The sequence below is a fragment of the Sitophilus oryzae genome, unplaced genomic scaffold, assembly GCF_002938485.1.
Source record: "Sitophilus oryzae breed Bouriz unplaced genomic scaffold, Soryzae_2.0 scaffold_494_pilon_pilon, whole genome shotgun sequence".
NCBI lineage: Eukaryota > Metazoa > Arthropoda > Insecta > Coleoptera > Curculionidae > Sitophilus > Sitophilus oryzae.
In genome coordinates this window covers 245,164-264,951 of record NW_022147078.1, presented here as the reverse complement: position 1 = coordinate 264,951, position 19,788 = coordinate 245,164, and the positions used below count along the sequence as shown (strand labels likewise).

Sequence of the window (19,788 nt, the reverse complement as noted above, 5' to 3'; positions counted from 1 at the left end):
CTTAAAATGAATCTAAAAAAAGTATTCTGTTAACCATAAAATTTCCTGCATATAAAATGTACTGCAGTTGTGTAATATACTTATCGAGATACTTATTTAGTATACAGGGTTGTTCACCACATACGACACGGAGTATTGTAGCTAAACAATTAGATTTTTACAAATTGTAAGTTTTGGGTTCGATGAAGGACTTTGAATCAGAAATCAAGATAATGATAAGTTATACAAATGAACGTCTGTGTTGCTAAGTTACCTGATTAGCAAATTTTTACTTTTTACCGTATTATACTTTTGTTACAAAGTTTATTTTAGAATGGTATGACAATTTATCATAAATAAATCATAATTATGAGTTAAGGTAATCGAGTTCATCTCGAAGAGCGGTGGCATTTCGAGGATTCAGCTTTAAACGGTCAAGTTCAATAAAACCCTCTTTTTTATCTCTCATCTGCAAGCTCATTTAAAGGCCACGCAACGTCATGCATCTTCTTTTAACGGTTATTTTATTACGAATCTTGCATCTTAACCAACCAGTTTAAAAAGGAACAAGATTATATTACTTTACTAATTTGACTGACAAGTTCAGAATATAAATTTAAAAGATCATATGTACAGGGTGGGTCAAATTCGACGCTTTTAAATGGAAACACCCTTTTCTATAGGAGATAGACAAAAACTAATATCGGTGTCTGGAGCTCAATTTTTGTCAAAAACATGACCGTGAAAACCACATATCGATATCTGTTACCGCTTCGGAGTTACGGGGTGTTTTTCAAAAATATGCATTTTTAACAAATCGCTGTAACTTTTTTGCTATGGAAAATTTTGTATTTTTATGAAAACATTTCCAAAGTACCTTTTTACGTAGAATTTAATGGTTTAAGTATATTTTTTTTAAATTAATAAGTTAAGAATTAGTAAAATAAAATTACACTAAATCACCACAATACACCAAAACACTTTTACTTTTACACTGGACGCGCGTTTCGCTAACCATGTTAGCATCATCAGCAGATGATTATAAACTAATCATTATAAACTAATCATCATCAGCATCATCAGCAGATGATTATAAACTAATCATTATAAACTATCACGCGCGTCCAGTGTAAAAGTAAAAGTGTTTTGGTGTATTGTGGTGATTTAGTGAATTTTATTTTGCTGTGTAACACCAAAGGTTCCAACCCTCAACTGTAATATGTCGGTACTGGGCTGAGAAAAACCTCAAGGTTTTTCACGAGGTGCACACACAAAACCCTCAGAAATTGAACGTGTCGGCTGGTATTTTTTGAATATAACGATATTGTATATATTCTATCGCTTCGTAAGCGAATGGTCCGTGGTTCAAATCTCACGCCGACCAAGACTTTTTTATATTTTTTTTGCTTATAACGTAATCTTATTGCATTGGTTTCACTCTTTTTGGTTGGATTGGTTTAGTTATTTGGCGGGTTGGTTAGCGTGGTTATTTGGAGGGTGTTAATTCGTTGGTTAGTTGGTTATTTGGTGGGGTGGATAGCGTTGGTTAGTCCTTATAAAATTCCTATATTTCATAAAGCCGTAAAGTGCGTCACATCAACGACGTCATACCTATTAACGACATTTTAGTAAGCTACCGTTTAACGGCAGTTTAAGTAGAGCCTAAAATTAATATCGTATCATCGTATCGTCGGACAACGGATGCATGAAAATCAAGCTTTAATCATCTGGTTCTCAGTGTTTAAAAGTTTTTGGTGTATTGTGGTGAATTAGTGTGCTATTTTGCTACAAGCATGTGTTAATTATGCTGTTTTTACCGATGTTGGTAGAAATAAAACACAGTTTGTAGAATTGTAGAATAAAAATATTAATTTTAAAAAGAAAAATTTCACCTACATCTGCCAGATGTCAAAATTGTAGATTTATTGTGTCGAAAAGTAATAACCATAATACACATCATAATTTAAAGAAAATGTATCTAAATAATCTCTATTCTCCGCCAATTTCACGCAGATCCATACATTTTCTTTTTGTTTATATTTTTCTTGACCAACTGGACACTTTGATCGATCTATTAAGAGTACGGTTCTCTCTTATTTGAACAATTTTATTGCCTCGTTTTTTGAATTATGTTCGGATTATGATAAATAGCCCTCTCGATTGCTGGGTATTAACCGGAAATGGTTTAATTTTTATTTATTTCCAAATGGATAATAGCACCTTATAAGGAGTTTGGTGAGAAATCATTTTTTTATTCGTTATTTATGTTTCCTGCTTTCTAAAATTTGTCGTGTGATTTGTTACATTCCGATTAAATTTAGGTACAAAAAAATGACGAATTTATAATGGCTTTAAATAATGTCTATAAGCTTAATGCATTCTCCGCCGGTGCTGCCATCATCGGAGAATATCGTAAAAAACTAGTATACCTTATACTTTATAATGTACCTTCAAAGAATGCTACAAGCTTTTAACAGACAGGCAGAAAACTTAACATGGAAATTTCCACAAATAAGACCAAATGCATGACCATTACAAAGGAGCCTCTACGGTGCAAATTTGTAATAAAAAACAAAACTATTGATCAGATAATGTCATTCGAATACCTCGGATGCAAAATTACAAGCTCAGGATTCCTGGAAGAAGAAGTAAGGAAACAAGCCAATAAAGCTGCCGCAATATCAGGACATCTTAAATATCCCATATGGAAAAACAAACATTTGAGTAAAGAATATAAGTCAAGAATATACAAAACCTGCATACGACCATTGATGACATATGGTGCGGAAACCAGAGCTGAAACATCAGTAATCCTACGAACTACTGAAATGAAGACCTTAAGAATGATAACTGGATACACATTGAGGGACAGACAGAGAAATGTAGTCATAAGAGAAAAGTGCCAAACAAACGACGTTGTCAGATGGATAAGGCAGAGAAGAAGAGAATGGAACCAGCACGTCAATAGAATCGGCCCCGACAGAATGGCCATAATAATTCGCAACAACGTACCCCATGGCAGAAGACCTACTGGACGACCACCTAAACGTTGGCAAGACAGTTGGCAGTCAACCTCGCAAGAGTTGCTTAGACGAGGAGGAAACCGGAACTAAACAGGCGATACGCCTTCTAAAAGAAGAAGAAGAAGACAATATACCGGGTTCGTCTCAAAAGTGGCTCATCCCTATAATTTGTTTATCTGGAAAGATAAAAAAAATCGTGTAAAATAATAATAAATCAAAAGTTGTAGTCATTTCCGGTGAAACAGGAAGTGACCAAAAACAATTGAATATGTCAAAATCAGATGAACATACCAAATCTCTTTTATCTGAAAAAATAAAAAAGTTATAGGGGTGAGCCACTTTTGAGACGCACCCACAAATAACAAACATGTTGATGTTGATAGATGCAATCGTCTCAGTCTTGACAACTATTGGCAACAGTGTAAAGTAATGTGCAAGCGAAAAATAAAAATCAAAAAATTACAAGCGCATTTTTAGTGTTAATAAAAGGGGAACTGGTTAATTAGCAATAATTATAATAAAGAAACTTTATAATGAAGGAAATAATTATAATTTTTATGAACGTATTATGATTAAGATAAGGGTAATGTAAATTCTCCATAACAGAGGAAAAATATTGTTTAATAAAGCGTAGAAGAGTTAAAGACAATCAAAAATTTAATTTTTTCCATAGCGACTGTCAAAAAAAGCCTTATATCTATCAAAAATAGTAGATAAAATACTACTTTAACCGCAAGGATAGAATTAGAATTAGAATAAGTGGGAGTTAATTTCTGCGACCTTAGAGATCTATTGTGTCCCCCTTTCTTGAGTTATAACTCATCATACAGTCCCAAGACTTCCTACGGAGACCCGTGTCCTTCACAGTCGAGGAGCTACGACCCAGGCCGGGTAGACGAAACGGTAGCTTGTGTCGCCTGTTGGGTTTAGAGGTAGGAGGTAGGCTTCCGACCCTTGGAGGAGGTGGTAGCTTGTATGCCACTTGCGGAGGATGGTCTCACGCAAGTGTCAGCCACCTCTCCTGTAGTTCTCTTTGGGTTTGGCCCCTTGGAACTTTCATTGTTACTGTTCCCAGTGTCGCTAGGGGTTTTTCCCACAGCTTCACCGGTAATGTTTTTATTACTATTATTATCCAGATCTCATAGTGTTCCTATGAGTCGCTAGGGACAGTCGGTCCACTTCTACAGAGCCCCGCAGCATGTAGAAGTAAGGGGTAAAATACAATGGGGTGCCCCAAGGTTGAGGCTGTCCGTAGCCCCGCCCGGTATCGTTACATGTCTTGGTGCAATTCCTGGCCACGACACTACAGTCAGGGACAAGACGATGAGTGAGATGCTTCTTAGACCAAGCCAAGTGCTAGAGGGGATTCCCCCCAGCACCTGACCAGGAGCTTCCCCACCAACGACAAGGTCTTGCATCTCCTAGGGGAAGAACCGCAAGGGTAGATTAAATGATACTTGAACAGCGAGGATAGGTTAAAAACTTTATTTCTTCTCGCACGGTTTTTAATTGCTTCCATTTTTGAAAATTTTTGATTTCCTTTTCATAAGTTATTCGGGATTTAAATGGAAGTAGAATGGAGCCTGAATATCTGTTTGTAATTTACTTATTTCGTTTTGAGCCATTTCTCGCTCCAATTCAATCAGCAATCGACACGAAAGATAATTAAAAACATTGACTCAAAACTGACAACTAGACAGATTTATTTATTTGTCAAATTACATAGAAACCAACGCCAATCCAGCACAATATTTTTTCTACTCGTAATAAATTCATTGAAATAATAATTTCTGAATATTTTTTAAAACGTAACTAGCTATGGAAAAAAATATTGTTTTATACACGATGATAAAATTGCATTTTCGTCTCCCGAAATTAATTCACTCGCGGTTTCATCACTTGTGAATTAATCTTTTCGGTATCGTCTTGTATAAAAAATAAATAAAATTTAATGATGAATGGGAAAATGATACAGAAGTGAACATGAGAGATAGGTCTATTAGAGATGATGAATGTAAAACAGAAAAAAATGGCAAAATTGTAGTATTGCTCAAAAATTCCGAAATATCTTCGGTTAATCGATTTGATAAGGTAAATGTTTATTCACCAGTGAACCAACAAGTAAAATTTCCTCTTTAACCAAGTCGGAATATACACAAAATCCTTTGAAGCTTAAGAGATCAAAGAGACATAATATATAACTTAATATTTATTCCATATTAATCCATTACATATAAAACTGGTTAAATTGTCTAAAAGATAATAAAAAACCTGAGAAATTAAAAGAATCAAAGTGAATGTAACTTTTCCGACACCGTGCAAAATGGTATTTCTGATAATCCTTTCCTTATATAACAATCGGTTATTAAGTGCTCTTATTAAGTTGAAAGTCAATATTGATATAGTTTTTACTCTTAATTGGGTGGCCTGCCGATACAGAATGCGCTAATATAAAAAAGCTTTCACTCAAAATCAGCGTAAAAACCAACAGACACACCGACAGATATGATCCGGAACTGCTTTTTTATTTGATTTTTAAAGGAAGGAATTTCAGTCAATATATGTGTATAACAAGAAAAAAAATATTGATAATATTAAAGACGTGACAACATAGGCTGGATGAGGAAGGCTCGGTCGACTGTACCCAGAAGTAAACATGTGTACAAAAAAGGTTGTTTGTCCGCGTTGAGATGTAAATAGTGTAGTCTATATTTTATTTTAAGTCTATGGTTGAAGCGTAGTCTAACGAAAGCATGGATAACTTCTTGTAGACCTAATGGTATTTGAACATTTTTTTGTCGGAGAAGCTATTATTTTTTACAGGTCTCGTGTATTTCTGACAAATTGTAAAACTTGACAACACGGCTGCCAAATCGGGCGGAATCATGTAAAAATGGCGAAATTTCGAAACAACTACCTCTCGGTGAATGTGCGTGTCTTAGTCACGGCTGTGCAGTTTTCAAATCCCACGACAACAACGCTGGCTCTCCGGTTTTGTTTCCTTGGTTGGTCTCGATTATTATTACGCTCGGTATATATAAGAAAGAGCATAATATAGAAACGTTTTCAGACAGGCCGCACAATAATAATAACACGGTATAAAATTACGTGGTACGTGTACGAAATTGGTCTCATTAGGTAATCAGTCACCAGTCGAATGTGTTTTGTAAAATCAGGCGATTTTTTGTAGTTTATAACTGTTTTTTGCTTCTTTGGCAAAGTCGGTTCCAATCTATGAGTGAAATGCCATTACGATGCCATCTTCATTACTGGTTCCAAAAATATCATTTAATTTATTGCTTTTGAATATTTTTCACATACACTAATCATAGTTATTTTTTATACAAGAAGATAAAATGGTATTTTATATAGACGATAATGAGGAGACGATAATGCAATTTTATCGTCGTGTATAAAACAATATTTTTTTCCATAGCGAGTTACGTTTTAAAAAATATTCAGAAATTATTTTTTTATTTTTATTTTATTTTATTTACTCATTACAAACACCTATTGAGGTAGCTACATGCAAAGGCCTAAAGAAAACAAATACAATTACAATTACTTAAAACTAGACATGTACTACAAAAGTACATAAAAATAATATAAATAAAATATATATAATAATAAATAAAGTAAATAAGTAACAAAGTACATAACATTTAATTTATAAAATGTACACCAGATTTGTCTCCTGATGCACCAACAAGATGCGCCTAAGTTCATCAAACTTAATGCTAAACATATCGGGAATTGTGTTCCCAGACAACATATCACTACAAATGGTGAGCATAAACGTGAATGGCGAGCGGCTTTCACCCTCAATGGAAAAAAGATTAAACTCACTCACTCTCAACCTAATCTTTGGTACCCTAAATTTGATGCTATTAATCAGACCACAGTCAGCATATTTTAAATTATTAAGAATGTTATATATAAAGATGACAGCATGTGTCCTTCTCCTAGAGGCCAGCGAAGTTAAATGAAATGTTTCCAACATTGATCTGTAAGAGATCATTGTTGGATACATGTTGTTTCTTTTAATGTAAATATAACGAAGGAAACGTTTTTGAACCTTCTCAATCTCGTTACTGTGAGTGTAACAATTGGGAGACCAGATATTTGACGCATATTCAAGATGCGGTCTTACAGGAGAGGTATAAAGTCTTGTACTTGATTGTACAGTAAAACTTCCCATTTCGGCCACTTCTAAAAAGCGGTCACTTCTGTTAGCGGTCAATTTTCAGTTGTTTGAATTAATCTTAGGGGAATTCCTATATTAAAATATTTCTCAATAACGTTAATTCCGAAAGCGGTCACCGGCCGCTTCAAAGGTACATTTTAGGGAAAAACCCATAAATTTATTGCCCCAATACCGGCCAAAAACCGAACCCTTCGAACCTTTTTTTTTGTCTAACAAGAGCTGTTTCAGGACACTTTAGGAAAGTCCAAGCAATAAACATTTATAATTTGTTTGAGAAATAGGTACAGAGAGTGACAAATACAATACAAATTCGTCAGTAGTTTGCTGAAATTTTTGGGAGATATAGAATCAGTTTAGTTTCTTACTCTGAAAGAACAGCAACCATGTCTTTGAAACGTAAACGTTTGTCTATTAAAGAGAAATTAAATATTGTCGCGGAAAGTGAAAAATATAACAGCAGTGCTCGAAAGTTGGCGGAAAAGTTTGGTGTTGGAAGAACGCAAGTGAACGACATTTTAAAAAACAAAGTGGAATTAAAAAAAATGTTTGAAGAAGAAGGATGCAATGCAGATAAAAAACGAAAGTTTCCTAAAACAGAAGGATTTGCAATCGATCAACTAGTTTACGAATGGTTTTGTAAGGCAAGGAACAAAAACATACCCATATCGGGAACCTTAATTCGGGAAAAAGCTCTTGAGGTATCTACATCCTTGAAACTTAGTGAATTTAAGGCTTCAACTGGCTGGTTAAATAAGTTTTGCAAGAGACATAATATTAACTTCAAAACAATTTGTGGTGAGTCTGCAGATGTGGATGAAGTGACTGTTGAAGACTGGAAAACAAAATTAACAGCAATCATTAAGGAATACGACACTAAAGACATTTTTAATGCAGACGAAACAGGGCTTTATTATATGGCAATGCCAAACAAAACCTTTGCTTTAAAGAATGATAAATGTGCTGGCAAAAAATCAGCTAAACAACGAGTGACACTGCTTTTCTGTTGCAGCATGCATGGTGAGAAGGAAAATCCGCTAGTTATAGGTAAGAGCAAAAACCCGAGATGTTTTAAAGGAGCGCATGTAGATAAATTGCCGATAGAATGGGTATCCAACAAAAAAGCTTGGATGACGACAGATATAATGACATCTTGGCTCAAAACCTTTGACACCAAAATGAAACGGCAGGGTAGAAAAGTTCTTTTATTTTTGGATAATGCCACGTCTCACCCAAAAATAGAACTTGAAAATGTTCGTATAATTTTTTTTCCTCCAAATACGACATCTCATTGCCAGCCGTTGGACCAAGGAATTATTCAAAATTTTAAATTAAAATATCGTCAATTTTTTATTAAAAGACTTTTGACTTTTACTAATACCGAAGAAACGATGGAAAAGGCTAAAGAGAGCATAAATTTGGCAAGTACTATGGTGTGGATAAGTACAGCATGGAAAAATGTTACATCGAACACTATAAAAAAATGTTTCCAAAAAGCGGGATTTGCAACCGTCAAAGGGGACGATGCATTTGACGAAGAGGACGACATTCCTTTAAGTCAGTTATCTTCAATTTTAAAAAACATGCCAGGAAGTCCAGATCTTAAAGAATATCTGACAGTCGATTCAGATGTCCCTACGGAAAATCCTAGTTTAGAGATGCAGGGAATAATCCAGGAATTTACAAACAACAAGGACAGACAGGACTCCACTCAAGCCGAAGAGGAAGAAGATGAAGGCCAAGACATTCTGTGTTCATCTATAAATAATATGAGTGAAGTATGTGAAAAATTAAGAGACATTCAGAATTTTTTGGTGATTCAAAACAAAGACGAACTAGCGGTTGATATTGCCCATACTTTGATGAAATTTGAAAGTGAAATTACAAAAATCAAAATTAAAAATTTAAAGCAGACTACCATTAATCAGTTTTTCACCATATAAAATAAGGTTATCATTTTGTAACTTTTTAAAGTCAATTGTACATATGTATATAAGAATACCTATGTGTAAAATACATATGTATACATTGTAAGTTTTTTTTTTCAAAAATTCTTATGTAATAAAGTTTTTTTGTAACAACTGAATTATTTTTTGTGCCAAAATCTAAAACTGAAGATCATTTATTAACACTTATTGTGTGTTTGTACTACATGCTCGTACTTAATTTTAATTACTTTGCACGTTTCCAAAATAAAGGCATTTTACATTGGTATCTGTATTTTATTGTTCCCAATAGTGGCCACTTCCCTTAACGGCCACATTCCTTTGAAAATTTTTGTGGCCGCTATATGGAAGTTTTACTGTATATCGAAATCTTTACTATTACGCATAACAAAACCAAGAATCCTATATGCCTTGTTAATCAGGTAGTTGTAATGATTGTTAAATTTAAAATTGTCCTGAAAAATCACTCCTAGGTCTTTAACTTCCTTACACCTCACAACCTTACAATTTCCAATGTAGTAGTCTTCAATGACTGTATTGATCTTCCGGGAAAAAGAAACAACACAACACTTTTTAGTATTAACAAGCATCTTGTTCTCCTTAAACCAGTCCAGAACCAAGTTCAAATCAGTTTGGAGAGCTCTAGTATCATCAATATTATTAATTGGTTTAAATAATTTAAAATCATCTGCAAACAACAGCCCCAAAGACATATTTCTCATTAAATTTAGTTCTTTCTCAAGAAAACATATCTCTTTTCGTAGAATGACAACTTGAGTGTCAGTTTTTTCACCGATGATCGCATTCTGGGCACACCACTTCTCGTTACAATCATCGCAGAACCAGTGTCTCTGTTGGTCAGTAAAAAAATGCTTAGCACTGAAATGCTTTTTAATGTGTCCTGGATTTATTTGAAGGAATAGTTTAACATAAATGCCACATCATCATCGTCACTTTTTTTCTCTATAGGTGCAATTTAGTTTCAATTCCGAAGTTTTGTTTTTCAAATACCATCATCAACATCGTTTTTTTAAATGAGGCGAAGTTTAGAACAAAATATTTCATGATTATTTATAGGAATAAAATGCAGAATTAAGAGTTCAACTTGACTAATTCTTGCATAAAGTTTTTAAACCAATTAATGACATAATAGAAATCTACCAACATTTTCAATATTACCATGTAATATTGGAATAGTAGTCTTGAACTTCTCAACGTTTCATCTTCATAACTGAACACACGCGACCATGGCTGCTAAAAGTCAAAGTCAACCACGGCGCCATCTCAGCGGTTTATAAACAATAATACAGTACCTGAGGAATGATTCAAAATATCGATACTAGGAGATGTCGATTTTTTAAAAACATATACATACTTCTAAATATTTAAATTCTTGATATAATAAATAATAAATAAATAAATGCCTTTATTGTCAAAATTTTTTTAAATTTGTAGACAAAGGTAAACAAAACAAACAAAGTAAACAACAAGATACACAAACAAACAAACAAAAGATAATATAAAACATTATAGAAATAATATTGTCAGTCTTATTGTTTAATATAAACATTTATAAATGTTTACAATGTCAAAGAACAAAAAAATAAAAATAATATTCAAAAGTATTTAGTTAGTTTATATTAGTAAATATAAATATCATCTCTAAATAAATTTATTTCGATGTCATTAGTAAATATAGCAATAGCAAACATTAGACCAGTGTTTACAAGATCAAATTCGATTTTCAAAATATAATTCATTTACGGCGTAGAAAGCCTTGTCTAGTAAATAAGAGTTCAATGCTTTGCGAAATGAAGAAAATGATGTTATGGATTTGATTTCAAATGGCAGGTGATTGTGCATTTTTTTCGAGTTGTATAACATTGAACTTTTAACTAACTCTGAGCGTGGGGTAGGTAGATAAAAATCTTGCTCCGCGTTCCTGAGTGGATAAGTGTAAGATGGCCTTTCTTGAGAAGCTGATACATGCTTACGTATTAGGCAAACGGATTCAAATATAAATAAGGAAGGAAGAGTCAATATTTTTAATTTTTTAAAAAAGTCCTGGCAATGAGTTCTGCTGTTTAGTCCCAGTGAATATCGAACAGCTCTCTTCTGAAGCTTGAAAATGCGGTCAAATTGAGTCGCACAATACGTACACCAGAATGGAAGGGCATACCTGAGGTGCGACTCAAAAAGTGCACAATAAACAGTTCTAGCCACTGACAAGTTCAGCTCCTTAGAAACAGATCTTAATGCAAAACAGGCAGAGCTTATTTTTTTCGATAAAGCGTCGATATGCATGTCCCATTTCAGAGAATTGATTTGAGTTGAAATCGTCATTTTTTTAATATTTTTTTTGAAGAAGATGTCATTAACTAGCTAAAAAAGTGGGCATTTTAGTACAATAATTCCGGATGATCGAATAAAAACGGCGTCAGCGATGGCCATGAAATGACGATCAATGACATTTCTCATATAATTTTACATATAAAATGACAGCGATCTTCATTTCATAGCCATCGCTGACGCCGTTTCTATTCGATTATACGGTACTACTGATGTCAATTTAAATACACACCTCATCACAAAAAAATGAAACCTAGATTATAACTCTTTAATAGTGAATTTGTGTCTTTTTCAACTTAAGCAAGTTAATTTAAAGAAAAAATATATTTCAGAAAGCATCGATATTACTTTTTTTCAAAATACACATCACTAGCAAAACATCGAGGATGAATGAATGAAGCAGCAGAACCGTTTTAAAAACAGGTATTCTCTGCGATTTAGCAAGGTATTTTTTCTCTGGGTTATATATCAAGGATGGACGATGCTCCCAGACCGATTGTCTAGTTCATTGAAAACAGTATTCCAGTTCAAAAATACGTGTTTGTTATTAGAAGAACCAGTTTCACTACAAGTTGTAAACATTTGAGAATATATCATAAATGTATAATACCGTAAAATAAAAAAAATGACGTCAAAGAAGGCTGGGAAATGACAGTCGATGATAATTTTGACGAGGTCAAGCCCTGGACGTCATTAGTTGGCCCGTATTCTTTATTTTTTAATAGTAGTTTGCTTTGAGAAGGCTCTAATTTATTTTTATATTGAGTAAAAATGGCAAAAGTCAAATAACGTCTAACCTCGTAAAAATTATCATCGATTGTTATTCCCCAGCCGTCTATAGGTCTGTTCTCAGAAGAATCCCTGACTAGTCAGCGCGTTTCTTATTGGTTGAAATGTGTAGCAACCAGACTAACAATCAGGTTTCTACGCATTCTAACCGTGTGTGAAACGTGCTGATTAGTCAGGGATTCTTCTGAGAACAGACCTTTTGACGCCGTTTTTTTTTCGATCATACGGTATATGTTTCACATTTATTGTAGTCATCTACCTAGAAGCATCAATAATAGATGTACTTACATAATCAGATAATACTACCCGAGAAACTTTAAACATTTTTAAGGATATGCCTTAATCTAAAGTGTGTAGGTATAGAATGTTTAGTCATCGTTCACCGTGACGTCATTATATTGTCGAACTCTCTGAATCACCTGGATGGACAGCGACCAGATGAAAGAGATTGGTGGCGTCATTACGGCATTTCGTAAATCACTGCATATTATTTTTAGTTATTATCATTGCCATTTGATACGGGGTTATAATTTTATTGGAGGACATCGATCAATGTCAAAATTAAAATTTGACTGTTGCTGTAAAACAGAATTCAAATTTTTATATTGCAAAAATGCTTCAAAGATTTAACCAATTATTGCTAAGCTTATAAATAATTTTTCTGGAGAAAGAGACGCTTGTAGAACACTCTTGCCCGTGGACGCCGTATATGAAGTAAGTACAATGCAAAGGTGTACTATTCCTATGTAAAATACAAATTGATAGCGTTTTTAGGTAATATAGCGAGTTGCTGATGCTTTGGAAATAGGAATTTCAACAGTCAAGAGGATTGTAATTAAAGGTAATTTAATTAATCCTTATTAATTTTAAGGATCGTAACTGATGAAGTGTTTAAGAAAAAAAAAATAATGCCGAAAAAAAAACGGAACTCGTTCAATCAATAATATAGAAACGTACTTAAAATGTTCTGAACAATATGAACTGATCTCAGACACATCCTAAAACTCATATTTGACAAATAATGATGACGTAACGGTGCAGGATGACTGAACAGTCTTTACTTTATTTCTTATTCTGTATATTATAACCAGCAATACAAATGAAAAATTGAAAATTTCACAGGGTAAATGATATGGAAAATTTAATTTAAATCAGCTCAGTCACATTTTCTACTACCGCAGAACATGTCGTAATGGCTTTTAATGCCATACCAGACTGCACCAACAAAGCATGACAAAGGACCATTGAGTTGGAGGAATTTAAAAAAAGTTTTAGAATGTAATGAATGGGCCTTTTTTAAGAGTCGTTAATAATAACTATGGCAGTTGCTTTTATCTATATTATTATCTTACATTGTCTTTGTTAAATACAAACAGGATAATATTGTCTTTGTTTTATAATAATATGGGTTTAAATGACAATAAGGTGATGAAAATAAATACATTTTTATTTTCAGAGACATAAATAAACATGGAGGTACCTTAAAAAACTTTTCTCGTCTTAACTTTCGAAAAAGTATGTTTCTCCATCCCTGTCTATTTTGTGCAGCTTCGTGTAGACCTTGACCAATAATTTCTTTTTTTCCATAGCAACTATTAAAATTGCCTTATATCTATCAAAAATAGTAGATAAAATAGTACTTTAACCGCAAGTGTAGATTAAATGATACTTTAACAGCGAGGATAGGTTAAAAACTTTATTTCTTCTCGCACGATTTTTAATTGCTTCCATTTGTGAAAATTTTTGTATTCCTTTTCATAAGTTATTCGGGATTTAAATAGAAGTAGTTTGGATATGGCGTTTGTCGCCTCAGCCTGAATATCTGTTAGAAATTTACTTATTTCGTTTTGAGCCATTTCTGGCTGCAATTCAATCAATTCAATCAGCAATCGACACGAAAGAGAATTAAAAAAATATTGACCCAAAACTGACAACTAAAGAGACAGCTTTATTTATTTGTCAAATTACATATACGGTTACGAGTTGTTGAGGGCTAGGCCGTTTAATATTTTTCTTCTAAAAAAATAACTATAGTTTGGTGCACTCAGCCCGTCGGAGACATTCCTGTTGATCTTCTCCCATTATTTCCTTCGATGACGATGGTTTATTTTGGTTGAAAGTCTTGTGGTGACTTTCAATTGCCTTAGAATTGATGAACGTTCATATATGTAATTCGCAGCATTCTTCTGGAGGCCAGCGTTTTGAAAGCATATTTTTTAAAAGATTTTTTGTTAAATTTCTCTATCTTATGTATAATATCAATTAGTGTTCCTTCACCTGATGTTCCTGCAAGATGTTTTAACATTGCAGGATCGTTATATTCTTTTCTAGCTTTACTTATTTCTCTGAGACTTTGATTTATTGATAGAAAGTTTAGGAAAATTCTGTGATAAAATTGATAAAACCGAACCAAAAAATTTGTAGTAAAGCTATATCTTTATATCAATTTAGGTTTATGATCAATTTTAACCTGATTTAAATCAAGATATGTGTTATAGATAGACATTTTAAAAAGCCTGTTTGTTGTTACAAAACTACCAGTCAAAAGTATGAACAATGATAGATTATCATAGCTAGATGTATTGGTTATTATAAATTAGAATAATTACCTTAAGTTTGACATATTCAGGGTTTTTTGACTCTGTTTGAAATTTATTTTTTTATTTTTATATTTTGACTCTGTATTTCTTAAAATATTTTGATTAAAACAAAATATGTAAAAGTGGGCAAGCTGTGCTGGTCAAGATTAGTCACGCGACTGAAAGTTTATTTGATATGAACTATAGATATAAATTGATACATTTATATAAAATCACCTGACTTTGTTTTAATGGCTGCGCTGATATATGACAGTGCTTGGCAACTGTCAATACTTCGCAAAACATCATAAATATCAACAATTTATTTAAATGTACTCATTTAAAAATAAAACTACTTTTACTTAATAAATATAATAATTAAACAAATAAATTTTCCCTCTTAAACAAATTAGACCTCCCTGTTTATATACGAAAATTAGCATTTTTCGTATGGACCTTATTAATTCCAAGTTATTTAACGAATTGCACCAATTAGTTTGCATTCTATCATTCCGAAACGTCAAATTAGTTGGAATTGCATTTTTTCTCGCATGATTTGCATTAAGTTAAGGTTATGTGTGTCAAACGAGTTGAAAACATGTTAGGGTTTCGTATAGAACCAGATTTTTTACTATGGTAGTTTGGTATAGTCTGTGAAACGAATAACTTTGAATTTGGCAGTTCCCGCGGGCTTTTCTAGTGTTAATTTTATTAGGTTAGCAACTTGTGGCCATGCTGACGCAATGCCATCTCTAATAGAACAGCCTCGAAGCGAGGTTCATGTAGTTAAATACTAGCTAGTTAAATACTACGGATTAATAAATATGTTGTAGAATACATGGAAAATATAATAATTCCAAGTATTTTTGGTTTGTATTTTATGATATAGTTTACATAAAATATACATAATATACAGTTAAAAAATACGATATATATGTATACCTACTTATTTATAGTAATAAAACTTTCGCAAATAAACTATGAACCATACAAATGCACCAAATGTTTTACAATATACAAATAATGAATAGGTACATAAGATAATGGGTAAAATGTAAAATATATTTTAAATTTTGGGTTTTGAAAATCGATCTAATTTAACAAATAACATTCAATATCTACTACTTACTATGGCTGAAATCGTACTCCATAGTCAATGTAGATAGTTTTAGTGTTAAGAATAATAATTTAAAAAAATACGTGGTCATCTTTTAACAAGTTTATATTAGTTTATTAATTGAAGTAAACAATATGTGGTGTGAATATTTTATATGTAATTTTTTGGATTATATTCGACACTATTTTTTTCATATGACACAACACTGATGAAGGCTATGATGTTAGCCGAAACGTTTTTTTTAACTAAAAAGAAATAATGAAAAAACAAATGAAAACTTAATCAGCGTTTTTCCCGAACCTAAATCCCAAGAAAATCAAAAATTTTACAATAATTTTACATATAAAATGACAGCAATCTTTATTTCATAGCTATCTCTGACGCCTTTTTTTTCTATGATATTGTATTATTTGCAAATATAATTTTTCGAACATTGATACTTGCAGAATATACATTTGTGAATGCAAATAATAATACTTCACTATTAGTTGATATTGAATGTTTCTTGTTAAATTAGATCGATTTCCAAACCCCAAAATTTAAAATATATTTTACATTTTACCCATTATCTTATGTACCTATTCATTATTTGTATATTGTAAAACATTTGCTGCATTTGTACCTATGGTTCATAGTTATGGTTCATAGTTTATTTGCCAAAGTATTTATTACTATAAATAGGTATATATATATATATATATATATATATATATATATATAGTTATGGTATATAGTTTATTTATATAGTATTTATTATATATATATATATATATATATATATATATATATATATATATATATATATATATATATATATATATATATATATATATATATATATATATATATATATATATATATATATATATATATTGTATTTATTAACTGTATATTATGTATATTTCATGTAAACTATATCATTTTTAATATACAAACCAAAAATACGAGGAATTATTATGTTTTACATGTATTCTACAACATATTTATTAATCCGTAGTATCTAACTAGTGTGACGTCATAAATCTCGCTCCGAGGCTGTTCTATTAGAGACGGCATTGGTCTGATATTTAGAAATGTCAAAAGCTGATGACATTTTACTTTTGACAATTGTGTTGATTTTTGCAAGAAGAGGAAGAACTGTCACTTGTTTTATTATTTTCCTTTTCTATTTCACGAAAGTAAAAAGAGTTACCTATCTGATTCGTTCAGGCATTCAATTTAAAGAATATCAGTAACTTTTTTGATAGAGGGATTTTATATTTGCCATGTTGGTAAAAAATAACGGTCAAAATTCAAAGTTATTCATTTTATAGACTATATCAATGTTTTTGGTACCAATTATTCCTAAGAAACCCCATAGTGCTAATTAATTAACATAAATATTTGATTGAGACATATTTGGTTTTAGAATAGAATATTATGCACTTTTGCCATTATAGCAATCAGCATTTTGAGAATTTAAAGTATTTGCTTAATCTAACAAAAAATCTGTGGTGATAAATGCATCAATCTGCATCTTGTATAAAATAAAAATAATAAATAATAAAAACTGAATATATGATGCATCGAGTAATACAAGAATGGAACGGTGGGATATCCGTGGGGGACAGGAGGATAAACAACCTGAGATACGCGGATGATACCGTGATTATAGCCGCCAGCAAAGAAGAGTTGCAGGAATTCATGGCTCTGTTAGTAAAGAATATGACTTGGAACTAAATAAACGGAAAACCAAGACAATGATTGTTGACCGCCTCCGCAACTATCAGCCTGATTGTGAGCCAATTCAACTACTTAGGTTCCATGATAGCAAACTCTGAGGATGCGAGGCTGAAATCAGGTACAGAGTGACAATGGCGGGGATTGCAACAAAGCTGAATGAGATATGAAAGACTTCAGAAATCACACGGAAAACTAAACTGTGCATTGCGAATTCTCTCAGTTTCTCCATAGCTATGTATGGCTCTGAAACATGGACACTAAAGGAAAGTGTTAAGCAAAGAATAAACGCCTTGGAGATGTAGGCATATCGACGGTTGCTGCGAATACCATGGACGGCTCATCGAACAAACATTTCTATTATTGAAGGACTAAAAATTGAGACACGTCTGGCTACCAAATTGAATCAGTCAATCCTGCGATATTTTGGCCATATTGCCAGGAGTGGCACCTCAATTGATAGACTGATGGTGGAGGGGAAGGTAGAGGGAAGACGATCACGTGGAAGGTCACCTATGAGGTGGGTAGACCAAGTCAAAACCCTAGTGGGCCACAACCTCCCCGAAGCCTCACATATGACGCAGTGTCGAACAACTTGGTCCGAGGAAGTGAGGGGAATCAACGCATGATGTCACCATACTCTCATGTAGGTTGAAGGACTGAAAAGAGACCATGCTGTAATTTTTGTGGTCCATCTGTTCTCCGTCCTTCTTGCCAGGTGTCCCGCCCATTACCACTTGAGGGATTTGATTTTGTGAATGATATCTATTACCTGGGTCTTTTGTTGTATCCACGCTATTCTTTTACGGTATTTTTTGGTTATTCCCAGCATAATTTCGTTCCATTTCAGTTTCCTTTCAAAAACCATATAGTGTATCAAATTATATACAGGGTGAGTTTCCTATGAAGTTCTCTATGGGTATCTCGAAAACTACTGGAGATAGAGAGTCGGTTAAATGGGGAAAGAATTGCAGTTTTGTGGGGTCATAAGTATGCGCCTTTCAGATTTTTTAGAAAGTTCATGGCTTACTAGATATTTAAAAAAAAAAAAATTCGGCTATTTTAAAAATTATCCCTAATTCCATTAAAAGCTATTTTAGACAAAAAGTTTTCAGATAAAAGTTGTAGATAATCGCATCCTTAATGAGACTGTGTCGTCGGTTTTTTTCTAAAGCCTGTCATTTTTGACATATGACACAAACATAGGTTTTTTTAAATGGAAACCATAGTTGGCCATGACTTCATAAAAAGCGCCATTTTTTAAGCTTTTTAGTGATATAAGCTATAATATCTTTTTTAGTTTTGCCAATTTTTGTCATTTTAAACAATTTCACTTAGGTAGCCATGAAAACAAGTTCAATCGCCAATGCTCTCAGAAATGTGAAGCTGTCACATTCAAAAAACCTATATTTGTGTCATATGTCAAAAATGACAGGCTTTAGAAAAAAGCGGAGGACACAGTCTCATTAAGAATGTGATTATCTACAACTTTTATCTGAAAATGTTTGCCTAAATAGTGTATAATGGAATTAGGGACAATTTTTAAAATAGCCGAACTTTGTTTTTTTCAAAATATCTAGTAAGCCATGAACTTTTTCAATAATCTGAAAGGCGCATATTTATGACCCCACAAAACTGCAATTCTTTCCCCATTTAACCGACTTTCTATCTCCAGTAGTTTCCGAGATACCCATAGAGAACATCGTAGGAAGCTCACCCTGTATAGGTCATATTTTTTTATCAGATACGAGATCCCAGTAGTGGGCATTTTTATATAGGACACCGTGTATATTAATTTAATCGTATTATTAAAAAAAAACAGAAAACACGTATCATCAAAATTTCACTTTTTTAAATATAAAATATAAATATATAAATAAAAATATAATATAAAAATATAAATATAAATAAAAAACTTTTATTTTTTCCAAGATGGCCTCTTTTACGTCTACTTTTTCTTTCACAATCTATAAAATCGTGGGAAAGAAATAAAAATAATTAAAAAAAAACTTTAAATTGCTTCAATTGGTTCAATTTAGTTTGAAAGCGTACGTTATTATCTTTCCGTTTGCAGTTTTATGTATTT

The 19,788-nt window shown here is 32.6% G+C and overlaps 1 protein-coding gene across 1 annotated transcript; it reads left to right on the top strand.

The window, feature by feature from the left end:
* The first annotated feature begins 7,589 nt into the window (after positions 1–7,589).
* Positions 7,590–9,146, top strand: LOC115886660 (tigger transposable element-derived protein 6-like). The gene is made up of 2 exons (XM_030905911.1): positions 7,590–8,250; positions 8,590–9,146. The coding sequence occupies exons 1-2, from the start codon at positions 7,590–7,592 to the stop codon at positions 9,144–9,146; spliced, it is 1,218 nt and encodes a 405-aa protein (XP_030761771.1).
* The last annotated feature ends 10,642 nt before the right edge of the window (positions 9,147–19,788 follow it).

Coding starts and splice junctions, on each gene's coding strand:
- LOC115886660 (XM_030905911.1), top strand. CDS start 7,590: ATGTCTTTGAAACGTAAACGTTTGTCTATTAAAGAGAAATTAAATATT. Junction 8,251..8,589: donor GGAAAATCCGCTAGTTATAG/GTAAGAGCAAAA, acceptor CTAATACCGAAG/AAACGATGGAAAAGGCTAAA.